This window comes from Sinocyclocheilus rhinocerous, unplaced genomic scaffold, assembly GCF_001515625.1.
Source record: "Sinocyclocheilus rhinocerous isolate Xijiao unplaced genomic scaffold, SAMN03320098_v1.1 scaffold751, whole genome shotgun sequence".
NCBI classification, from domain to species: domain Eukaryota; kingdom Metazoa; phylum Chordata; class Actinopteri; order Cypriniformes; family Cyprinidae; genus Sinocyclocheilus; species Sinocyclocheilus rhinocerous.
The window spans coordinates 1,349,158-1,373,877 of NW_015657293.1; the positions used below are offsets into that span (position 1 = coordinate 1,349,158).

At 34.4% G+C, this 24,720-nt stretch overlaps 1 protein-coding gene across 1 annotated transcript; it reads left to right on the forward strand.

Annotated features, from left to right (window-relative positions):
* The first annotated feature begins 5,605 nt into the window (after positions 1–5,605).
* Positions 5,606–21,850, forward strand: LOC107720882 (steroidogenic factor 1-like). The gene is made up of 5 exons (XM_016528709.1): positions 5,606–5,707; positions 6,194–6,335; positions 7,424–8,142; positions 19,860–19,938; positions 21,054–21,850. Exons 1-5 carry the CDS (start codon positions 5,606–5,608, stop codon positions 21,305–21,307), a joined length of 1,296 nt encoding a protein of 431 aa, XP_016384195.1. The 3' UTR covers positions 21,308–21,850.
* Positions 21,851–24,720: the final 2,870 nt, after the last annotated feature.

A 24,720-nucleotide genomic window follows, 5' to 3' on the forward strand; every position in this document is an offset into this window, starting at 1 on the left:
TTTGTCATCTGTGTTAAACACACATATGCAGTCTCACAGGTTCACTCTGACATGAGTCATTTTATCTGAGCTGAACGTTCAAAATACTCCTGATGGCTCAGATAAGAAACTAAAACACACAGAGACCTTCACACACTAAACACTCCTGATACACACACAGGCACACGTGGCTGTTTTAATAAGGCCCCCAGTCAGAGTTAGTTATATGGCTTGCTGTTTTTTTTTGTATGTGAATAAGAGCGTTTAAAATAATCTGTGTAACATGCTCAAGGTTTCGAGGGTCTCGGGGGGGAAGCATTTTTACGTCATTGCAGCACAGCGCTCAGGGCCGATGGCAATGCCCAATGCCACACTCACAAACACACATACCACATACAAATACATCTATCTATCTATCTATCTATCTATCTATCATCTTCTACAAATGATGTGGAAATCTCTAAATGCGCTGTCTTTATTCAAGTCAAAAATGTTATTCATTGTGTGTGAATTAACCTGACTACAATAGGTTACATAAACAAAAACCAAGAAATTTATAAGGGTCAGATCGAATATTCAGTTTTCACTCAGCATTCTTTGAATATAAAAGGAAGCGTAAGTCTTTCAATTTGTGACGCATACATGATGGACAGACACAATCCTGCTGTTAAAGACCTACATACTTAACACACTTGACATGTGTAAGTGTGTGTATTTGAGAAACAATCTTCAGAAGTGTGGTGTAGAGAAAGTGTGTGCGGGTGAAGGACAGATAAGAGGAGAGACCACCATGTTCACACACACACACACACACACACACACACACACACACACCCCATGTTGAGACATTTTCTTACACTTCAACACACAAGCACACTACAGCAACAGTGTTTATATAAACCATTATATACAAGGTTAGGAATAATAATTTTTATACAAGCTGTCAATTAACTAATCTCACTTTTAACGAAGTGCACTTAAGATGTAAAGTGTGGCCAGTATGAAAGCGAATATTGTTTATTGATTTTTTTTCTTAATTCTCATTCTTATTCTTTCCCCCCTTCTTCAGTTCATCTTTTATCCCAGAATATAATTTTATTCAACTATAGTTGAATAATTGACATGTTGGTGGAAAGGCCACGAAGGTCAAAGACTACAAAGACTCTTTTCAATCTCTTCTTTTCTCCCCTTTCTCTTTTAAAAATAAAATCAGGTGCAATGTTGAGGTCTTATGTGAGCTAGAGATGACAACTCCATTGGATGTTCGGGGTTTTGACCTTGCCAGAATCCTTTTGTTGAACCGCACAAAATCTCTTTTTGTCATTTAAGCTGTTGTTAAATTTTTCTGGGACAATATTTTGATGGACAGATCGTAGATAAAAATCACACACACACACCCCATGTTGAGACATTTTCTTACACTTCAACACACAAGCACACTACAGCAACAGTGTTTATATAAACCATTATATACAAGGTTAGGAATAATAATTTTTATACAAGCTGTCAATTAACTAATCTCACTTTTAACGAAGTGCACTTAAGATGTAAAGTGTGGCCAGTATGAAAGCGAATATTGTTTATTGATTTTTTTTCTTAATTCTCATTCTTATTCTTTCCCCCCTTCTTCAGTTCATCTTTTATCCCAGAATATAATTTTATTCAACTATAGTTGAATAATTGACATGTTGGTGGAAAGGCCACGAAGGTCAAAGACTACAAAGACTCTTTTCAATCTCTTCTTTTCTCCCCTTTCTCTTTTAAAAATAAAATCAGGTGCAATGTTGAGGTCTTATGTGAACTAGAGATGACAACTCCATTGGATATTCGGGGTTTTGACCTTGCCAGAATCCTTTTGTTGAACCGCACAAAATCTCGTTTTGTCATATAAATATTTAATACTTTTTTGCTATTCTTTAATTAATTTATTGACTATTTATTTAGAATTTATTATTATTTCGTTTAAACAGCACCTTCAGCGGTGTTAGTACAGCGGTGATTTTTATTTATGCTGGGTTATTGTTTCCATGTTTTGGGAGGGGAATATATTTTGGCTGACAAAAGGAAGTCAAGAACAGGGAAACAAAGCTTAAATTTTTCTGGGACAATATTTTGATGGACAGATCGTAGATAAAAATATCTATCTGAGACAGACATTCATCATGTCAGTGAATATGAACCATGTGTTGTACAATAAGGAAAGTACAATAATAACTATTCTTTCAAGCTTTTTGTTAATATTTTCTTAGATTTAGTCTTTAGGTGCAGTTGGTGGTGTGTCTTACATTTATATTTTTTATGTGATATAAATAATAAATGTGATATAAATAATAAATGGCTAATATGATAATATTGATCATTTTATATTAAGATATCTATCTATCTATCTATCTATATATCTGTCTATCTATCTATCTATCTATCTATATATCATCTATCTATTTTTGTGTGATGATAAATGGCTATGATAATATTTATAGTTTTATATTATGAGATAGATAGATAGATAGATAGATAGATAGATATTCTATACCACTAAACACTATAGTAAATTAAATTATGACAAAGCAAAGCATTTTTTGGTTCTATGATATCAAATATTTGGGTGTGGCTAATATTTATATATTAAATAATAATAATAATAATAATAATGTGCAAAACACAATAATGTAGAATTATAATGATTTTATCATATAGCATATAAAATATAAATATTATACTAATATATATTCAGCGGTGTTAGTACAGCGGTGATTTTTATTTATGCTGGGTTATTGTTTCCATGTTTTGGGAGGGGAATATATTTTGGCTGACAAAAGGAAGTCAAGAACAGGGAAACAAAGCTTAAGAATTTCAGGCCTAGTTGAAACAATTAGCCTTGCTGTCAGATTCATATGATTATTTCTATCAAACGCCGACATATGACCTATGTGTTAGTTCGGATATTGTTCTGGCACTCACCCTCTGATCTGTGCTACTCAAATGTTTTCCAGAAGTGTATTAATTAATATGCTAATGAGACATTTAAGCGTGCCCGTCAGCTATTGTATTTATTGTGAGCAAACACATGTTCCACGTGCCTTTGATAGAGACTGAGAGCGCGAGGGAGCGCACGCGCTCACGAGAGGTCTCCAGCACCTCCGCACGTTGTCTTTCACCTTCTTTATTGATAAAGTAGCACAATGACTGATGGGAAATGCGCCATATGGAGACACTCTTGTGCACGAGTCACAGAATGACAGATTCTTTTGTGCGTGTGAGCGTGTGTGTGCGACTAGAAATCCAATACCGATTGCTTCATTAAAAGAAATTAAAAAGTCAATAATTGATGCTGTTAATGGCTGCGCAGGACGATTTGATGCAGTGTGAAAACATGCAAATATACGGCTGTGTGTGTGTTTGTGTGTGTTTATAGGCTACGTCATTCAAGGGACACTTTGACTGTGTCATATTAAAATGCAACTTTCTCTTTTGATAATTACTAAATATGATAAATGTTAAATAACGGCAATTCTGAGCTTTGATTTTTCTGACACCATCACTAATCAATTTCATTTTATATTAAACAAAATCCTCTTCCACAGATTAAATCGAAATATTTCACTTGTGAATCCGTTTATGAAAAGGTACATTCTTGCTCACAATAATTCAGTGATACTTTACAGTCTTTGAAATGGGTGTCTATATTTCGGCTAGTTTTCTTATTTTTTGTTTACATGTTATTCTTGTAATTATCTTCTACAGCTCGAAGAAAAGGAAACACTTACCGAGATTTATTAGTCGAGTATGTTTGTGATGAAGATGATGGTGTTGGAAGACAATCGTGCAGTTGTTGGACCAATCAGATCTCAGTGGGAGAAAAAGTACCTACGTAAAATAGGCCTAGTAGTTAATTTTTTTATTTAGTCTATAAATGAATTAAATTAAGGTTACATTAAGATGTGAAAGTGGTATTTGTGCAAATATTGTTAATTTGTATTCCTCACTCAGAAAAAAAAGGTACAAAAGCTGTCACTGCAGTAGGCCTACATTTTTAAAAGGTACACTTTTGTACCTTTTTCAAGTGCATATTAGTAGTCTACAATTAAAAGGACATATTTGTAGGCCTACCTAAAGTTTAAATATTAGTACCTAAATGGTACATAATTAGCAACTTTAGAAAAGGTACCGGCACAGTGACCGCTTTTGTACCTTTTTTCTTAAAATAAAAATCAGCTATATGCATATTAACAAAAATAAAAATAGGTCGGTCGATTTGAAAACAAAGCTGTATATATTTTTAATCATAAAATGAGTTTATTCGAAGCAATCGTTTGGAAACTGTTGTCTCCTCCCCATCCTCAGTACCTGTTGCAGATAGGCGCTTCTTCCTGTCGCTCATTGACTGTTTTGTATGTGTGTGTGTGTGTGTGTGTGTGTGTGTGTGTGTGTGTGTGTGTGTGTGTGTGTGTGAGAATATGAGGGCATGTCTACTGTGTGAACGCACGAGGCCAAACACTAAAGAGCTGCTGCCCTCGCGCTGTCCTCGCTCACATCACGCGGGTTTTACCGGGGAAACACTCACGCACTGAACCGGCAGGATCGCGTAGTGTCGCGGCTCTGGTGATTAAATTCCTCGCGCAGAGATCAGCAGCACTGAAGCACCGCAGAGGAGCAGAGAGTCACTGACAGGTAACGGTTGCCTTTCACGTCAACATCACATCCTTTCGTTTCAGTCATTTGGACCTATTTGCATTTCAACCATAGAATGATTATTCTATTAATAAACTTTAATAATTTTATACCACATAATCAGGTTCATGACAAATAGCTGCGATATACTGATAGGCCTTTTTAACAAAATAATACAAATAGGCACATGGTAGTATTAGTTCTTAAATGACAACGCTGTAATATTTTCTCGCTTACTTGATGTAAGGTGATTTTATAAACATTTATTGTGAAAAAATGTATTGTTAAAACTCACAAAAAATGCAATTCTAAAATGTCAACGATGCCAATGTTTTTTTTTTTTAAATCTTTAAATGCACTTAGATTTGTCAATGGCAGGAATGTAAATAGCCTGCTTACTCACTGAAAAAAAATGGTGTAGAAAATTTTTACTCAGAAATTGCTAGTTAATTTCACAAATAAATAAAAAACGGCAAGTAATAACGCTGAATTTAACGCGAAATTTTGAAGCAGAAATACTAGTAGTCTATAGTCAGTATTTTCTTGTAAAACACTTGTATTTACAGCTTCTAAAAATAATGTTTACAGTGTATATCGGTGAATATATTGAATGTGATCATTTAAAGGCCTTATTATAGAATTCGTTTTCATATCATATTAAAATAAAGGTTGCGTCTATAGCGTCAGCAAGGGTTTTAGGCTACTATTTGGTGGATCAATATATATATATAGCCTATATATATTTTTTCATTCTTTCTCTTTTTATTTTTATTATTATTATTTCTAGAAAACCTTCAATGTTATAGTGCGTTTCAAACAACCCAGAAAATCATATGTAATAGCAAGAAGCATAAACAGCGTTTTCGATCAGAAGATTGTTTGCTGAAGCACTGAAGAAGCGCTGTTTTCGAGGTGTGTGTTCATATGTTTGTGCGCAGGCGCTCGGCGGGGCGGAATGGACTACAGTTATGATACGGACCTGGAAGAGTTGTGTCCGGTGTGTGGGGATAAAGTTTCTGGCTATCATTATGGTTTATTAACCTGCGAGAGCTGCAAGGTATTAAATCAGAAGGTTTAAATATAGCCTCCTGTCAAATGTTTTCAGTAACCTCAAATCTGTCTGATGTGATGACATTAATCTAAATGAACAGGTTTTAAGTATAAGAAGAATTTTTTCTTAATCTAAATGTTTAATATGTTTATCCTGAATAATGTAATAAGCCTATGACTGAATCAGCCTGGCTACCTTAGCAAAGTAGGCTGTTTTTAAGGGTCAGATCAAGTAGAAACAGCTATTTTAGCTGACAAATGCACATCACATAAAGGGTTAGACATTTTTGTCGATATATTAGATATTAAATAAATAATATTTCGATGTTGCAGTCACTTCGAACAAATCACGTAGCCTGTTTATTCATTTTAAAGTCACTTTGGCAATTTATCTATAGATAAATTATGCTGTAGAATTGATCATTTTAAGTATTTCTTTTCTTTTCTTCTTTCTTGTCGAGTGGTAACATTATTGTCTCCCTTCATTTTAAAGGGTTTCTTTAAGAGGACCGTACAGAATAACAAACGGTACACATGTGCTGAGAGTCAGGACTGTAATATCGATAAAACCCAGAGGAAACGCTGTCCGTTCTGCCGCTTCCAGAAATGTCTGAACGTCGGGATGCGGCTGGAAGGTGAGCGAAATATGCTTCATCTCATATTTAATCTCAAATTCAGTTCGGTATAGACAACTGCATAAATCTGAAATTCATAAAGGATACTTGGAGATCAAATAATAATAAATTATTTAAATGATTAGGCTACAATTGAAAATATTTTATTGTAAACATCACATTTTTTATTTTTTAGATCTGTTTGTTTTTATTATATTGATTAATTCCTCGTACATTTTTTGTTATCTTATCATTTATTATTAAAATCTGTATGTATATGGATAAAGGCAATCTTGTGACAGGATCTGTGTATTTCCTAATGGAAAAATTGGCTAAAAAACGATTAAATCATATTCCGTTAGGCAGGCCTATTAAAAAAAAAAAAACGAATAAGAATTAAAATTGCATTGCAGCCAGTTGATTCGTTTCACATGTAGATGTAGAATTAGAGAAAAAAGACGAGAAAAAATAAACAGTGAAGAAAAAAAAAATCGCCGTTCTTGTTGCAAGGTCGCTATTATCTGCAGGCACCTTTGCCTTACCGGCTGCGCGCGCTTTGCTTCTGGATCAAGGTTAAGTATTCATTTAAGCACAGCTCTATTTTTAATCAGTCAGGCTATAGAGGTATTTTTAACTAGTTCGTGAGTTAATAGAAGGACGAATTTTAGAGAAACGGACAAGAAGCAACATGTAACTGCTTGCAGAACACGATTCTTTTCTTCTAAAAAATAAACATTCCAATTAGAACCAAACACGGTTCTGCTACATACATGAAAAGAACCTTTTTTAAGTTCCACAAATATCTTTTTATTATTAATTTAATAATTTAAAAAAAAAACACTGATCTGAAGAATAATTTTTATTTATTTGACTGTAATTTTATATTATTGTATATAATATAAATATAATATAATACTCTTCATAATACATTTTATAATGCTTTTAAATTAATATAAAATACAGAACATGTAGCATACTGTTTTTTATTTTTATGACTTTTTATTTTGATTGATTATAATATTCAATTATAAAATACTTTTGTATAATACTGTTAAATATTAATATTAATATAAAATGTATTGTAATATGGTTTTTGTTTGTGCTCACAGCTGTCCGTGCTGATAGGATGCGAGGAGGGCGCAATAAATTTGGCCCCATGTACAAACGAGACCGGGCGTTAAAGCAGCAGAAGAAAGCTCTCATCCGGGCCAGCGGCTTAAAGATGGAAGCCACGCCCCCTTTGATGTCATCCCCTCAGCCTGACTACAGCTTCAGCACTGCTCTGTCCACCCCGGCTCCAAAAAACACCCACCCAAACATCGGCACCTCGGTGGCCCCTACAGATTACGAACGCAACCTCTACGCATCCAGTTCCCTGAGTTTATCCATCCCCATCCCGGCCCACACCCCTCTGCCAGCTCAGTACCCGGCGTATCCCACCCTGGCCAGCCACGCCATCAAATCCGAGTACCCCGACCACTACACAAGCTCAGAGCATTACACCTGCGCCAGCTCCCCAGAATCCGTTCCAGGCTACACGTACGTCGACCAGACCCCTCCGGGCTTAACGGTACCGCCACTGGTTCTGGAGTTTGTTCGCTGTGAGCAAGATGAGCTGCAGGTGCAAAGCAAGATAAGCGCTCACCTGGCCCACCTGCAGCAGGAACAGAACTCTCGGAGCGCGGCGGCCAATCAGGAACAGGACACACGTCTCGCTGCCAAACAGGAACGGCTCAGCACCTTCGGCCTGATGTGCCACATCGCCGATCAGACCCTCTTCTCTATAGTGGAGTGGGCGCGGAGCTGCATCTTCTTTAAGGAGCTCAAGGTAAGTGTGAACACGAGCAAAACTGAATTAAAGGGATAGTTCATCAAAACATGAAATTCTGCCATCATTTACTCCCCCTCATGTTGTTCCAAACCTGTATGAGTTTCTTTGTTGTGCTGAGCACAAAAAAATAAATATTTTGAAGAATGTTGAGTTGACGGTAGCCATTGACTTCAATAGTATGGAGAAAAATACTATTGAAGTCAATGGCTGCCGCCAACTGTAACCAAGTTCTTCAAAATATCTTTTGAGTTCAGCAGAAGAAATACATTTATACAGTTTTGGCACAAATTGAGGGTGAGTAAATTATGACGGAATTTTCATTTTTGGGTGAATTATCCCTTAAATAAAACCGCCTTGCATCATATTTGCTGAACATAATTTTGGGTTGCTGATTCAAAAAATATAGTCTGTTTTGCTCAAGCACGTCCCACTTTCTCACAATATTATGCGTTTTGTCACATGTTTGCTTTTAAGAATCATTTGTAAAGTGAAAAAGTCTTGTATTATCCCTAAATCACCAGAAAAACTGCCACAAAGATTCCTATCTTCCTGTAAACCAGGTTACAACTATTTGTTCAGTTCTCAGCCATTTTCCACGTGTGAATGATTTTGAAGACACTATCTATGCCTAATCCTGATTTCAAGCTCAGAGTTATGGCCAGCGACAAGAAAATGCAAACATGACCCAGAGGTTTTCTGCTAAATCTGTGGGTGTTTTGCATCCAAATGGTGACATAAAATTACAGATTTTGTGAGGGGGAAAAAAAGCTTATTTATTTGTATACTTGTGTTCATGTCAAGTTATTTGACATTAAATGGAGCATTTGAGGCAAATAGGGCAAAAAAAAATTTCAGTCATTTGCAGATGTTAAATGTTAAATTTTGAATACTTCCTTTTGTCATTTGAAACCTTCGAAAATTGTTGCTATTTTAATAAGTGCAAAGCTGATATATATATATATATATATATATATATATATATAATCTTAACTTTTTAATTCTTATTTTGTAAAAACTTTACTTGAATGAAGTTTTTATTGATATTTTTGAATCCAGTATCATCAGATTAAGTTAGGCCTTTTACACACACACACACACACACACACACACAATGTTTGCATGAACAGAGCGGATGCGGTTGGCATGATGAAATGATGCTGACATGGATGAACAGGAGTGTGTGTGTGTGTGTGTGTGTTTCCAGACGAACAGACCCAGCCTGCTGTGTTTGCTCTGGCTCACTGTCACGTTTATAATGGCTCTAGCATGCGGACAGTGATATCTGATGTGATTCAATCAACAGGTGTATTTGAGGAAATTATTATAGCCGTCTGGTAATTTTATGCATTATGTTTTGTAGCATAAATGGCACAAATAGCAGGAAACACTGCATTGTAATGATGGTTTGAGCTGGTGTTGAAGGAAAAGCCTGTGAATATTGATAATGATATTATTATAATCATTATAAGGCATGTTTTGTGCACATTTATATAAACTACCATTCAAAAGATTGGGGTTGATAAGATTTATTAATGTTTTTGAAGATAAGAAGTCTCTTTTGCTCACCACTTCTGGTTTTATTTGATCAAAAATACAGTAAAAACAGTAATATTGTAAAAAATAATGTTACAATTTTAAATAACAGTTTTTTTATTTTAATGTATTTTCAAATGTAATTTATTCCTGTGATGCAAAGCTGAATTTTCAGCATCATTACTCCAGTCTTCAGTGTCACATGATCCTTCAGAAATCAGACTAATTTGCTAATTTGCTGCTCAAGAAACATTTCTTATTATTATCAATGTTGAAAACAGTTGTGATGCTTAGTATATATTTTTTTTGTGTGGAAACAGTGATAAATTTCTTTCAGGATTCTTTGATGAATAGAAATTTAAAACAATCAGCATTTATTTGAAATAGAAATATTTTGCAACATTAAAAAATAGAATAGTCTCTACTGTCACTTTTGATTAATTGAATGCATCCTTGCTAAATAAAACTATGAATTTCTTTAAAAAACAAATCTTACTGACCCCAAACTCTATTTTTTGATAATTAATACTGGATACTGAACTGAATTCATTTAATAGCAATTTTGCAATTATCACAAGATTATTAAAACTGTACAATTTTCATGAATCTTGCATTAATACATTCTGACTTGAAGAGGCGTCATCTTTTGCATATTTCAACAGGAAGTCTGGATTTACTGTTAATCCGAAATGCTGAGATATATTTAAGATTCATTTACAAAGGCTCATTAACTTTATCAGAACAATCTTAAATTGAGAGCTCCTGCTATATTGTGCCCATTATAACCTGTGGCATTGAGGGGTCTTTAAGGGGGTTTTGGTGGTCCTGAAGAGCTCTTTAAATAAACTCAAGAGTGTTTGTTGTCTTAGAGGAAATAGAGGATGCACTCCTTTTCTTTTGTCCATTCTGAGCTGCTGTCGCTTTCTGTTGTGTTTCCAAACCCTGCTGACAATGCGGCATAAACACAATCACACGTTACAACATTTCAATCACACGCACAATTTAATACTGGCTGTTATTCACACACACACACACACACATACACACACACACACATACACACACACACACATACACACACACACACATACACACACACACACATACACACACACACACATACACACACACACACATACACACACACACACATGGACAATGATACTCTGTGAAATCGCACACACATAACAGAATAACCTTCTCAACACACACACACACACACACACAAATAGAGATAAAATGGAGGTAGGAAACAGAGGCTTAGAAAACAATAGGAAGGCCAACGTAAAATCTGAAAGATTATTATTAAAATCTGAAGAAGAAAAAAACAGAGAGTGAATGAAAACATGGAATTATTGCATTGAAATAGCAGCAATAAATCACAATACATTTTTAGTTTTAAATAAAAATACAAGACACATGATAGTCGCTTCTGAATTTGATTTAAAACAATTGTTAGTGTCTGCAACAAATAGAACTAAATCTTTTACTTGATGTTCTTCATTTTTAGTGCAAACACTGCAATTTCCAGTCCTTTACTTCTCAGTACCTCTCTCTGTGTGTGTGTGTGTGTGTATGTGTGTGTGTGTGTGTATGTGTGTGTGGGGGTTTAGCAACAGCATTCCTCTCCAGATAAGGGGAGAATGTGAATGCTGCAGTGTTCGTGTGTTCAGTCTGCCTGAAAATTTTTCTTATTCAACAAGTCTCACTCTTTTTAATTCATCAGATTCCTCCGGAAAATAGTTGTTATACTCAGCTGACTATTATTCACTCCTGAAAGATTCCAGTTAGAAGCAAAGTAGTTTTTATATTCTGATGTAATAAGAAAACCTTTTTACATTCCACTGAAATATTTTATTTTATAGTTCTTTAGAAACCCGCTGATCTGAGGAACCTAAAGAACTTTTTTCATCTCCATAGGACCCAATGAAAAGAACATTTTTTGCCAAACCTAAGAACCATCGAAGAATCTTTTATTTTAAGAGTGTTGATATTTTTATTGTCATTGATTTATACCAGTAAAATCAATATTAACCTCTGCTTTTCAATTCTTTCTAGACAGTAAATGCATCTACTGTCAATGTTTAGTCTGAGCATTTAATTCATATTTATTTTGTTAATTTAAAATGCAGTAAATATGCTTCTCTGGTCCATCAGTTTGATTTAGTCTGCCACCTACAGGTCTGGAGATCATGTTTCTGGCTCAGAGAATGAATAACACAGGTTCATCTAGCTAACATGATTGTCCAGAATTATTGTCTTTAACCATTTGCAACATGCTGTTATTAGGCAAAATACACAGATTTAAATGGACATTCCGTGTTTTAGAATATTGGTGTATTTTTGGCCTGTTCTGTGATGCTATTCTGAAGAGGCTTCATAATAATTCCTTATTTAACAAAAAAAAAAAAAAAATAAAAAAGCTGTGCAGGGTTATCATCAAACTAAAATTATAACCATAAAAAAATGAAACAAAGTAAACGTAAACTGAAATAAAATATAAAACAAGCTTATTTTATTTCAGCTTTATTTTCATTTAGTTTTACTAAAATAAATAAAAAAATAAAATAAAAATCCAAAATTAATAGCTGAAAGAATGAATAAACTAAAACTAATACAAATAAATAAAAATAAATAATTAATAAAAAAAATGACAAAAACACACAACAAAATTTTAAAAAAGTCTAAAATTTCTAAAAATACAATAAAATACCCCCCCCCCCAGAAGTACACTCTCAGAAGAAAATTAACAAAAGCTGTCACTGGGCCGATATCCTTTCAAAAAGGTACTATTATGTAACTTTAAGATGCTAATGTGCATCATTTAGAGGTAAATAAGGTACAAAGGTGTATGTTTTGAAAAAGTACCAGCTTTTTACCTTTTGTTCTGAAAGGGTACAGTCATCATGGTATCAGTTAGTAATACCATAGTACTTTGATATATATGCCTATTCCAAAATACCATATTCACAAAAGCTTTAGTGATCCCATGGTATGTTTTGTAAGTGACATGACATACTGACTGACTGTAATAAAGCCACTGAGGCAGGATGCTGCAGTATTAATACCATCATCACTTCCTCTGTCTGTGCTGATGGATTGTTTCCACTTCACACTATTACCTGAACAGGTGTGTTCACACACACATGTCACACCCATACATACGCCGGATGTGAACCCTCTGAAGACAAACATATACAGTGTGTGTCTTGACAGTTTGAAAGATGAAGTACACTCTCAGAAGAAAATTAACAAAAGCTGTCACTGGGCCGATATCCTTTCAAAAAGGTACTATTATGTAACTTTAAGATGCTAATGTGCATCATTTAGAGGTAAATAAGGTACAAAGGTGTATGTTTTGAAAAAGTACCAGCTTTTTACCTTTTGTTCTGAAAGGGTACAGTCATCATGGTATCAGTTAGTAATACCATAGTACTTTGATATATATGCCTATTCCAAAATACCATATTCACAAAAGCTTTAGTGATCCCATGGTATGTTTTGTAAGTGACATGACATACTGACTGACTGTAATAAAGCCACTGAGGCAGGATGCTGCAGTATTAATACCATCATCACTTCCTCTGTCTGTGCTGATGGATTGTTTCCACTTCACACTATTACCTGAACAGGTGTGTTCACACACACATGTCACACCCATACATACGCCGGATGTGAACCCTCTGAAGACAAACATATACAGTGTGTGTCTTGACAGTTTGAAAGATGTTTAGGATGGTTTGTGTGCATCTCAATCTACAACCAGTCTCTCTAGTGGTGTTCAGTAAAGCATACTACCATACTTGCAGACAGTGTGTAGAATGCATTTTTGTGTGTGTGTGTGTGTGTGTGTGTGTAATACACTGATGATTTCAAAAGTTTGGGGTTTCTTATTTTTTAATGTTTCTGGGTCTTTTAGATTGATTAAGGCAGCATTTATTAATACAGAAAAATACAGTAAAATCAATAATATTTAAAAATATTATTACAGTTTCAAATAACAGTTTTATTTTTGAATATATTTTAAAATGTAATTTATTCCTGTGATGCAAAGCTGAATTTTCTGCATCATTTTCAATCTTCAGTGTCACACGATCCTCCAGAAATCATTCGAATATGCTGATTTTCTGCTTAAGATTTTTTATTATTATTATTAGCATCAGTGTTGAAAATAGTTGTGCTGCTTTATATATTTGTGGAAACCATGATATTCTTCATGATTTTTTTCAGCATTATTTGATGAATGGAAAGTTCAAAGAACAGCATTTAAAAAAAAAAAAAAGAAATCTTTTGTAACCCTATAAATGCCTTTATTGTCACTTTTGATCAGTTTCGTCAAGTGTCCTTGATTAATAAAAGTATTAATTTCTAAATAAATAAACCTGACCCTCAACTGACATTAACAGTTTGATAATTAAACCTGCCATGATTTTTAACATTTCCTTCAAGATTTACTTCAGAACCGGCAAAGACATTCGAACACACACACACACACACACACACACACACACACACACAAACACACACAAAAGTATGTCATGAAAAATATATATTTTAAATGAATGACAGATACTTCTCAATTTAAACTTGAAGCCATGTGAAAAAAGCAGCATATTAACATTTGCATATTGTCTGTTATTGCAACATGCATTCTATTTATAATATTTTAAAGTCAACAAGAAATTAAAATTGACCATGTTAATTTTCTTGATGCATGTTTCTGGTTATATTTTAATAATTTATTTGATCATGTTATTACATGGGCATGTCATTACACACACACACACACACACACTCATATATATATATATATATATATATATATATATATATATATATATATATATATATATATATATATATATATATATATATATATATATATATATATATATATATATATATATATACACACACACATATATACACACATATGCATGCATATATATATATATATATATATATATATATGCATGCATATGTGTGTGTGTGTATACACACACAGAAGTAAATGTCTATATTGAGCAGTAATATAATATATAGTGTAAACAGTAAACAGCTATATTGAGCAGTGAGCAGTACACTAAAACTGTAGCTTTTTCTAAATGTATTCTAAATGTAGCTTCTGTCCTCTGTGGTCTGTTTGTGAGTTTTACTTCCACATTCACACAGCTGGACATTTGTGTCCTTCTGGGTCAAAATCTCAAATTCCTGCAACACAAAAAGAGGCGGGTTTATTCAGCAAAGATAAAACGGAGAGAGAAATAGCAGCAAGAATAAAGCCTGTGTTGTAGAAGTCTGGGGCAGCGGGCAGGTATTATCGCCGATAAATGAGGGTTACAAAATATATAAAGCGCTGACAGGGAAGTGTTGTGGCGTTCAAGTGTGGTTGTGAATGTGTGCGCGTCTGTGTGTGATTTCAGAGTCAACAGCTACTGCTGAGAAATGGACAAGGGTCTTGTTTTACTCATAATCTTTTCAGAGCAAAGCTTTTTCTCTGTCCCATATAATAGCCCACACTGGGGTGCCAAGGGCATCTGACACTCTCCAAAAGCGGCCTCACACAGCACTTATGGTGATGCTGCCGAGGACACGCTGATAGATGCTAGTATGCTAGTAATGGTAGTAAGTCGCAGGTTCAGTATTCAAAAGGGAAGTTTGTTTTTCTGAAAGTCCTTACTGTAGCACTTAGTATTATTGATTGATTTTGTTTATTTATTTTCTTTAGGCTTTTTGTCACTTTAATTGATAAACCTTTTTTTCTTTACCTGTTTTTTCTTGTGAAAGTCATGTGGAAATAATGTAGCTATTAAAGGAATAGTTCAGTCACAAATACATTTGCTGAAAATGTACTCACCCTCAGGCCATCCAAGATGTAGATAAGTTTGTTTCTTCATCGAAACAAGAAATTTGCTCACCAATGCAGTGAATGGGTGCCGTCAGAATGAGAGTCCAAACAGCTGATAAAAACATCACAATAATCCATAAGTAATCCACACCATTCCAGCCCATCAGTTAACATCTTGCGAAGTGAAAAAATGTGTTTGAATGAAACAAATCCAACTTCGAACCATTGCTACCAGACAAAATATGAGTGTTTTATTCATAATAACGCTTCTTTCAGTGAAAATGTCCACCCCTTGTTGTCCTCTCACATCAAAATCAATTAATTTAGAATTGTTTTAGACAGTTTTTTTTTGCTTGGTCTGTGCGTATTTTTCTCCTGATTCAGATGAGACCACTTTTTCACTGGAGAAAGCAATATTATAAATTATAGCAAATATTGATAGACTTATTATAATATGATAGATTTGTTCCTTACAAACACTATTTTTTGCTGTTGATTGATGGACTGGAGTGGTGTGGATTACTTGTGGATTATTGTGATGTTTTTATCAGCTGTTTGGACTCTCATTCTGACGGCACCCATTCACTGCAGAGGATCCACTGATGCAATGTTGAATTCGTCCAATCTGTTCTGATGAAGAAACAAACTCATCTAAATCTTGAATGGCCTGAGGGTGAGGAAATTTTCAGCAAATTTCTGGGTGAACTATTCCTTTAATGTTTACATATGGTACATTGTTTCATATTATTTTCTTACTCATTTTTATTTATTTATTTATTTGCTGAATTATTTGCATTCCAAATACAGTTTTAATGAGAATGATGCTTCTGGGTGACTAGTTTAGGACTAGGAAATATGGGCATTTTAACGCTGTTAAACGCTCCCCTGATTATCTATCATTTACAATGCGTCATTTTGTGCTGTTTTCAGAGAGTACATTCTGGTTGTCCAGTTTTGCGGTAGCACTTGAAATGTTGTTGTAACGTTATTTCTGAACTTATGAGCACTTTCATGCTATCGGCTGATCGTACCTTGATTCTCCACAGTAATGGCTAGCATTGCTAACAATAGTTTGCAGCAGGTTCATGCACTTCAAGTCAAATAAAACCGTGTTTCTATGTTTATTCATGAAAGCAGCTTTAAATGCAGAAAGGTTTTTTCTTTTCAAGATTGAAATGACTTGTTTCAAAAGAGCTTTAGTCTGAAGCTTTTTCTTTAACTATCATCAAAACATTCACTAGCTTTAGCTACTTCAAATAAGCTAGCATTACTTTTTATTCGTTTTTTTTTTCAAACGACAAGGATAAAGGATAGATAAAAAATGAAAATATCACCATTTACTTACCCTCATGTCATTTCAAACCCATATGTGTTTATTTCTCATTTGCATTTTGAGTGAACTATATTTGATTTTGATTTTTAATGACACTAGTTGCTTGCGACTAGTAATCAGCTGATTACATAACTACAAAAAATGAGTTCTTTAGATTTGAAATGATGAATGGTGAAGTGGTATTTAATAACATTCACCTCAGTATTGCTTTCCTCCATTTGCATAGAAAGCTTTGCATGTGTGTTTTTGTCGATCGTGTGGCACATCGTGTACCTGCGTATCTACAGCAACAGCCAGACTCCAGCTTCCTTCACTGTGTGCAGAATGTGCCGTACCATCTCTCGTCATGGCAACAGGAGCGTGGCATAAAGGGAGTGATAGAGCTGCCGTCCAATTCTATGCGCTTTAAAAAATAACAAGTGCGTTCCTGCTGCAATTAACTGTTACGCCCCGAGAGGGTCCTGAGGGGGTCACGAATCTAGTATGCAACAGTGAGCTGAAAGTTGTTTCTGTAGAATTATATCATCCACATAATTGGCAATTTTCAATTCAATTCCACCTGCTAAATTGGAGTGTGAATACGCACAATAGCGGCCGGCTATTGAATGAAGACTGAATCACATCTCTGCTAACCTGAATGATGGTTCAGTCCATTCTGTTCCATTTTTATACAGTAACTCAATGCTATTGTGTTGGCGGTAGAAAACTTGCAGCTCTCTGGAAATTTTGTGTGGGTGAGGCTCCTTTTAAACGCGTCTGAATGTACTGTATGTTTGTAGCACAATGACCTATTCACATTGTATTGCACCGAATATGAAAATATGTTTGTATGTGTACGAGTACTTATTTATTTATACATGAAAATGTAGGAAAGAAATGTCAAAAATAGGATCTCTTAATAATATCCAGTTTTTTTCCTAGAAAGCAAAAAGAGACTCATAAGAAAAATAATTTTCGTCTCCTCTAGAGATTTAGAAGAGACTCAAATTTATTTCAAGAAATAAATAAATAAACATAAAATACTTCTCATCAAATAATCTTTTCCTTTCATATTTATATACCTCTATACTTTTATATTATACAATTGTCCAATTTGTTATAACTAATATAACTTAATATAAAAAATATAAATATGATGCAATTAATAATAATAATAATATTTTTTATTTATATAGCGCCTTTCCAAAACCCAAGGTCAATTGTAAGTAAATATTAAATAGTATTAAATCAAATATAACTAATATAAAAAATATAAATATGATGCAATTAATAACAATAATAATAATCATTTTTATTTATATAGCGCCTTTCCAAAACCCAAGGTCAATTGTAAGTAAATATTAAATAGTATTAAATAATAACAAATATCAATAAATATAGCTTAAGTTTCCTGAGCTATGAAAGAGCAACTTTTGAGCAATAATATTTTACACAAAATAAAAATATATTAAAATTCATTTAAAAACGGAGACTTAATATCTTCAGATTTTTTCATTAAAAATATAACTATCCCTTTAATGTGATTATTAAACTTGGGGAAAAATACTGGGAGATATAATTGTCTGCACATATAATGTTAGTCTAGTTTTTTTTGTTTTGCACTAAAGGCATTCATAATTTAGTTCTACAGTTTTTATGGTCTTTTGTCTTTTTAACTAGTGTTACTGTAAGACTTCCATATGTTAATGAGCTTTGATATGATTGGCTGATGTCTTTCCATGTGAACTATTAGGTTTGCATGCACAGGTATATACTCTACAGGTTAAAAGTTTGGGGATTTTTTATTTTTTTTTAATTATTACAATTTAAAAGAACTGTTTTCTAATTGAATATATTTTAAAATGTATTCCTGTGATGCAAAGCTGAATTTTCAGCATCATTACTCCAGTCTTCAGTGTCACGTGATCCTTCAGAACTCGTTCTAATATGCTGATTTGCTGCTTAAGAATAACTTTACTATTAACATTACTATCAATGTTGCGAACAGTTGCGCTGCTTAATATTTTCCTGAAAACTGAGATACTTTTTTCAAGGTTCTTTGATGAATAAAATGTTAAAAACAGCATTTATTTCAAATAGAAATCTTTTGTAACATTATAAATGTCTTTACATTCACGTTTGCTCAGTTTAATGTGTCCTTGATGACTAAAAGAAAGAAAAAAAAAAAAGACTGACCCCCAAAACCTTTGAACTGTAGTCTGTGAATGTGCTTTTGTTTGTCACCTTATAACCAAGATGATTTTTGCAGTTTATATTTTCCATAGTAAACTGTAAAACTTTTTATTTCAGAAAACCAAAATAGTGTCACATTTAATTCAAGACTTTTTATTAACCTTGTGTCAAATCGCCTAAGATTGTGTCCTAAAATTTCGTTAGCGTTTTAAATGTTTTGCGATTGGCTGACGGAATGATAACAGTTATGTGCACGCATCATTCGATAGGATGTCTTGTCATTTTTATTTCAATAATATTTCCCTTAATAAGTTCCGCTAAAGTGTTTTGATGAGTTTTAGTTCTTAACTAATTCCAGAGGCCAAAACGACTTCTCATTAATGAGGAAGAGGTGTGAAATTTCTTCTCTTTCTGTGTCTGTCAACCTCCGTTCAGCAGTGTTGCTGCTGCTGATTTAATAGTTTCATATAAAAGACATTTTCATAGGCTCGGCGTCAGCGCCCGTCACCCCGTCCTTCGCGTCTTATTGAGCGTATCTATATGTCCTCCGCCGGGGTTTGACCTAGGCTAATTAACTTCTCAAAAGATGAATATTGCATTGATTTCGAGCCCCGCTAACGAGGACACGCGTGTATCGCGCTATTTGTCGTGAGTGGCAGCGTGCTTTGTGTGGCGCAGGGCGCGTGGTAACTGGGTAATGGGCTTAATTAAAATGAAAGGCTGCTGAATCGCTCCTGTTTACAAAGGCAGGGAGCCAGACCCCATATCTGCTCGCAGACGCACAAACGCCGTCTATAGCGAGACTCCGGCTCAAAAGAAGTTTAATGGATTGACCCCATATTGGTCCGCGCCCCTTTCTTTCTCAGCTTCAGGAGAAAATGCTCCTTTATTGTTCGCGTTCGCTTAAGTGAGAGCAATTTATCGCCGACAAAAGCTGCTTTTCATAATAAGAGTGCCTGAGGGCTGTGTGTGTGTGTGTGTGTGTGTGTGTGTGTGAGTGTTTGTATCTGTGTGCGTTCAGAAAGTGCTTGAAAACCCATTTTCTACTCATGCGGTCTTTATTGAGACTATGTTGCTGCATCTCTGTGTTATTTTAGTACCATTGATATACTGTTATAGTTTTTGTTCATATTTTGAATTAGATTATATTTTCATATTTTCTGTTTTCACTTTAGTTTTAGTTAAAGTTTTGATAATTGATTGTTGTTTTTTTTACATTTTTATCAGTTTTTGTTTTGTTTAAAAAATATGTATAGTATTTATTAATTTTATTTCGTTTTAGTTAGGCTCTTTTGCTTCAAACTCAAAATAGCAACTAGCTGAAATGAGCTAAAATGTTTATTTTTATGTCGATATAGGCTAGTTTTTAATAATGTTTATTTATTAATCATTATTAATCATTTTTGTTATTTTAGTATAGGCCTAAGCAAAAATCAGCAATGTTACATTGAAAAATAACTAAAATTGTTATTAGTTTTTAAAAATATGTCTACATAGTATTTATTCATTTTCATTTATTAGTTTTAGTTCATTTAGTTTTAGTTATTTTAGTACTTCAACTTAAACTAAACAAAAATGAAATATGTTGCATTGGCAACTAGCTGAAATTGTTATTACATATGCCAACATATATAAAATATATATTTTATTTATTAGTTTTAGTTTATTTATTATTAAACTAAACCAAAAATCAGAAATATTGATTTTGCAGCTGATTATTATTATATATTTTATATATTCTTATTTTATTATTACTTTTGTCAGTTTTAGCTTATTTAGTTTCAGTTATTTTAGTACTTCAACTCAAAATGAAATGAAAATAAGAAATGTTGCCTTGGCAACTAGCTGAAATAAAGTTGAATTTTTTGTATTTTATTTTATTTCAGTTAACATTTTTTTATTAATATTTTGTGTACAATTCATAAATATGTATTTTCTTTCTATATTTACATTATAATGTAAATGTTTTTATGGTTTTAGTTTTAGTTAATAACCCTGCTGCCCTGCTCTCTCTAACTGCAGATGTGAAGCTGTTGGAAAACCAGCCTTACGTGGAGAGCATGTACGAGCAGGTGAACGCCGCGCTGTTGGAGTACACACTGTGTGCGTATCCACAATTCCCAGACAGGTTTAGCCAGATTCTGCTGCGCTTTCCTGAGCTCAGAGCACTCAGCACACAAGCTGAAGACTACCTGTGCTACAAACACCTGAGCGGAGAGGTGCCGTGCAACAACCTCCTCATAGAAATGCTGCATGCCAAGAGAACCTGCATCTGACACACACACACACACACACACACACACACACACACACAAACACACACACACACACACACATTTCCAGGCCCGATTCCTTTGCAGATGACACTGTTATTGACTATATGTTTTGCAGCACACAGAAAACCTCATCAACCATGCCACTGTGTTTCTGAAAGGAAAGAGGGGAGATGTCAGTGTTATTGACTGTGCTGCGGTGATGACGTATTTTTGTAGGCCAAACAAGAAGTCAGCATCACCCTGGTTCCTTTGACAAAAACCCAATACAATTTTTCTATTGGTTTTTGCAGAAAATAAGCTCTGTGATTCTTACACATTTTATTCACAAATGAACAACAGTTTGAAGCCTAAATACAATCACTTGAAGTAAAAAGCTAAACGCAGTCTATACACAAGCTACATGACTTCAGCTCTTTCAGTCCTTATTTTAAAAAACATTTTCCTTGAGAGTTAGAATACTTTGCAAGAGTGCAGTTACAAACACAGTGAGGCTGTGAAAGCGGCTAGTGAGTAGATGAGTTAACTTGCTCGATGTGACGACCTTGAATGTCCTCAACAATCTCTGTAGTCCCATTTAGCAAATAGTTAGCCAGCACCTTTTTCAATCAAAAGGGTATTTTATGTTGTAGAATAAAACATGAAAATATATTGAGCTTGTGTTCAATACAGACTTTATTTCAGGCATTCATCCAAAAGCCCATTTAAAAACCCATTGACTTCAGAACGATGGAACAGAAAATGCTACGTAAAATGCTTGTTTCCAGGATTTGGCCTACAAAAATACGTCATCTCTTCAGCACTCTATTTAAAAAAGCAACAGATTGTGCCTTCCCTCTCAACACACACGCACACACACCAAGAAGCACTTATTCTTTTTTTTCTTTTTTTTTAAATCAGTAATCAAAAGATAAGGTGAGGCACAGTCACAGCCAAGAACCGTCCACTTAGGCTACGTTTACACGACAACGATGTAGTCAAAAACGGAAAAGTTTTTCTCTTGCGTTTTAAAAAAGTTTCACGCATACACGACAACGTTTTCAAAACGATTCGCGTTTACACATATCCGCGAAAACGGCCAAAAATGCTGTATTACGTATGCCAGGCCAGTAGTTGGCGCTGTCACCTTGTTAGTAAACAGTACCTGTAGGGAAGTGACGATTAAATGTTGTATATGATACGTCTCCGCTGTTGGTTGTAATATTGGTGAAGTAAATCCACACTTTGCTGAAGAAGCGTTAGCAAACTCTTGAGCAGCAACAACAGTACCATATACTCCGCCATTGTTGTATATATTTGTTCGCGCTTGCCTTTAAAATCGACACGTACTGAGTATGTCTACATACCTAACACGTACTACGCACGCGCATGACGTCACCGTTTTCAAAGATTCCCGTTTTGGGTGTTTACATGGAAACGATAACGGTAGCATTTTCAAAAACTTGCACTTTGAAACCCGTTTTCAAAAATATGCGTTTTCAGTCCCCAAAACGCCATTGTCGTGTAAACGAACAGGCAAAACGCATAAAATGTTTCCCATTTTTGGCTGAAAACGTTGTCGTGTAAACGGCCCCTTAGACAGGAAGCGGCAACATGTCTGTCATGACAAATGAGGTATTTCAATAATTACAAACTAAAGCACAAATGAAACGATAAGCTGAAATCTAATGATTTCCTCAAGAGAGGCCAGTAAACGAGCTAACCAACCTTCATTAACATTCCCTTTTTAAGATGGAAAGCGAGAGGGAGAAACAAAGAAAGAGGGAAGGCCTCATTCAACACAAAGTACACCCATAATAGCTCTGCCATAAAACCTAGTGAGCTGCCTACATAGACAGCATCATATACGCTTCTTATGAAATGTAATCTCAAGGCAGCACACTTTTGAACAGAGCTCTTTATGCCTGTATTAATCAGACACCGCACACTTAAACACCAGAAGATTGTATGTTTAAAAAGAGCCGAGTGTGTGTGCATATGCTGAGGAAAGGGGAGGTAAATTAGGACTTGCAATTCTGCCTTAACACTAACACTGTTGATCCTGTGAAGCTGAGAGAATCAATGGGCATAAATAACTATTCAGATGTGTTTGTGTCTCTATGCGTTCTAATATGTGAGTGTGTAAGAGAGTGTTTGTGTGTGTGCGACTTATGAAATGTCATCTCAATATTAAGCCCCTCTCAAGCTTAGGCCAAGCTGATTATGATATCTCAGCATGTTTCATTTTTGTATAGTGGAGTGTCTGATTGGTCAAGTTCTCTTTCATGTAACATGTTTGTGTTAATGACATTTGTTATGAATGTGCTTAACTGTGTTGTTTCAAATGAATAAATACAAATTATTTAAACCAGATATTAGTTTCCCAGGGCGTGGGTTTGATTTTGGCATTGGTGGGGACATTTAATTGTTTGATCAAAATTATTGCTAGGGATAATTTAGTAGTCGCTGGATATTGGTATGGACATGTCATAGTGTCCCTACTAAATTATATGCCCTTGAAAATCATAACAAGCGATGTCTGACTTTGGAAACTATAGTTCTCTCCTTAAATACAAAGAAGTCAAGCAACAGATGAATGAGTTAATCCTAATTTCACCAAAAAAGCTTATAGACACAATTATATGTCAGACATTGAAGTGAGTTGCAGTTTTTGCCACTCTTCTGAGGAAGACGTCATTCACTTGTTTTGGCAATGTACCCATAGAGGAATTTTGGTCAGATTTTTTTTTATGTTAAATCTCATCTTGTATGTGACTTTTCTGTTTTAAAGATGTTTTCTTTGGATTGTTTGACTACTCGAAAGAGAATAGGCTATAGGAATATATCAATTAATTTGTGTTTCCTGCTAGCTACATTTCACATACAAAAATCTGGCTCTAAACCTCTCTTTTCTTTATTCAGAGTTGATCTAAACAAGTACATGGAAACTATCCAAAGTTCTGCAATCAAAAGTGCACCTCTATAATATACTCATCCTATTCTTACGGTGAAAAAAGGTTAGGCTACTATAGAGTTAAACCATGGTTTTGCTACACTAACCATAGTTTAATCATGGTACTTGTAGTAGGCTAAACTACAAAAAAAAAAAAAAAGGTTTCTACACTTTTACTGTAATAAAACCATGGTTAATTTCCTTAAGGGATTTGTATTTGTATGTTTTCTCTTTCTTTCTTTTTTCTTTGTTTTCTTTTTATAACTGTACTGCCTTAATGGTTTGATCTTTTGTACTGTTTAATTAAAAAAAAAAAGAAATCAGTACCTGCTCTGAAGTCCTGAGCTGAATCAAAAGATTCACGAATCCGCTCCGAGGTCCTGATCTGAATCAAATGATTTGCGAACCCACACCGATGTCCTGATATGAATAAAATGATTTGCGATCCGCGAAGTCCTGATTCGAATCAAAAGATTCACGAACC

Excerpts from the sequence above, each read along its gene's own strand:
- LOC107720882 (XM_016528709.1), top strand. The coding sequence starts at position 5,606 with ATGGACTACAGTTATGATACGGACCTGGAAGAGTTGTGTCCGGTGTGT. Across the intron at positions 6,336-7,423 it reads CGTCGGGATGCGGCTGGAAG|CTGTCCGTGCTGATAGGATG; the intron begins GTGAGCGAAATA and ends TTGTGCTCACAG. Across the intron at positions 19,939-21,053 it reads TATTGTTCGCGTTCGCTTAA|ATGTGAAGCTGTTGGAAAAC; the intron begins GTGAGAGCAATT and ends CTCTAACTGCAG.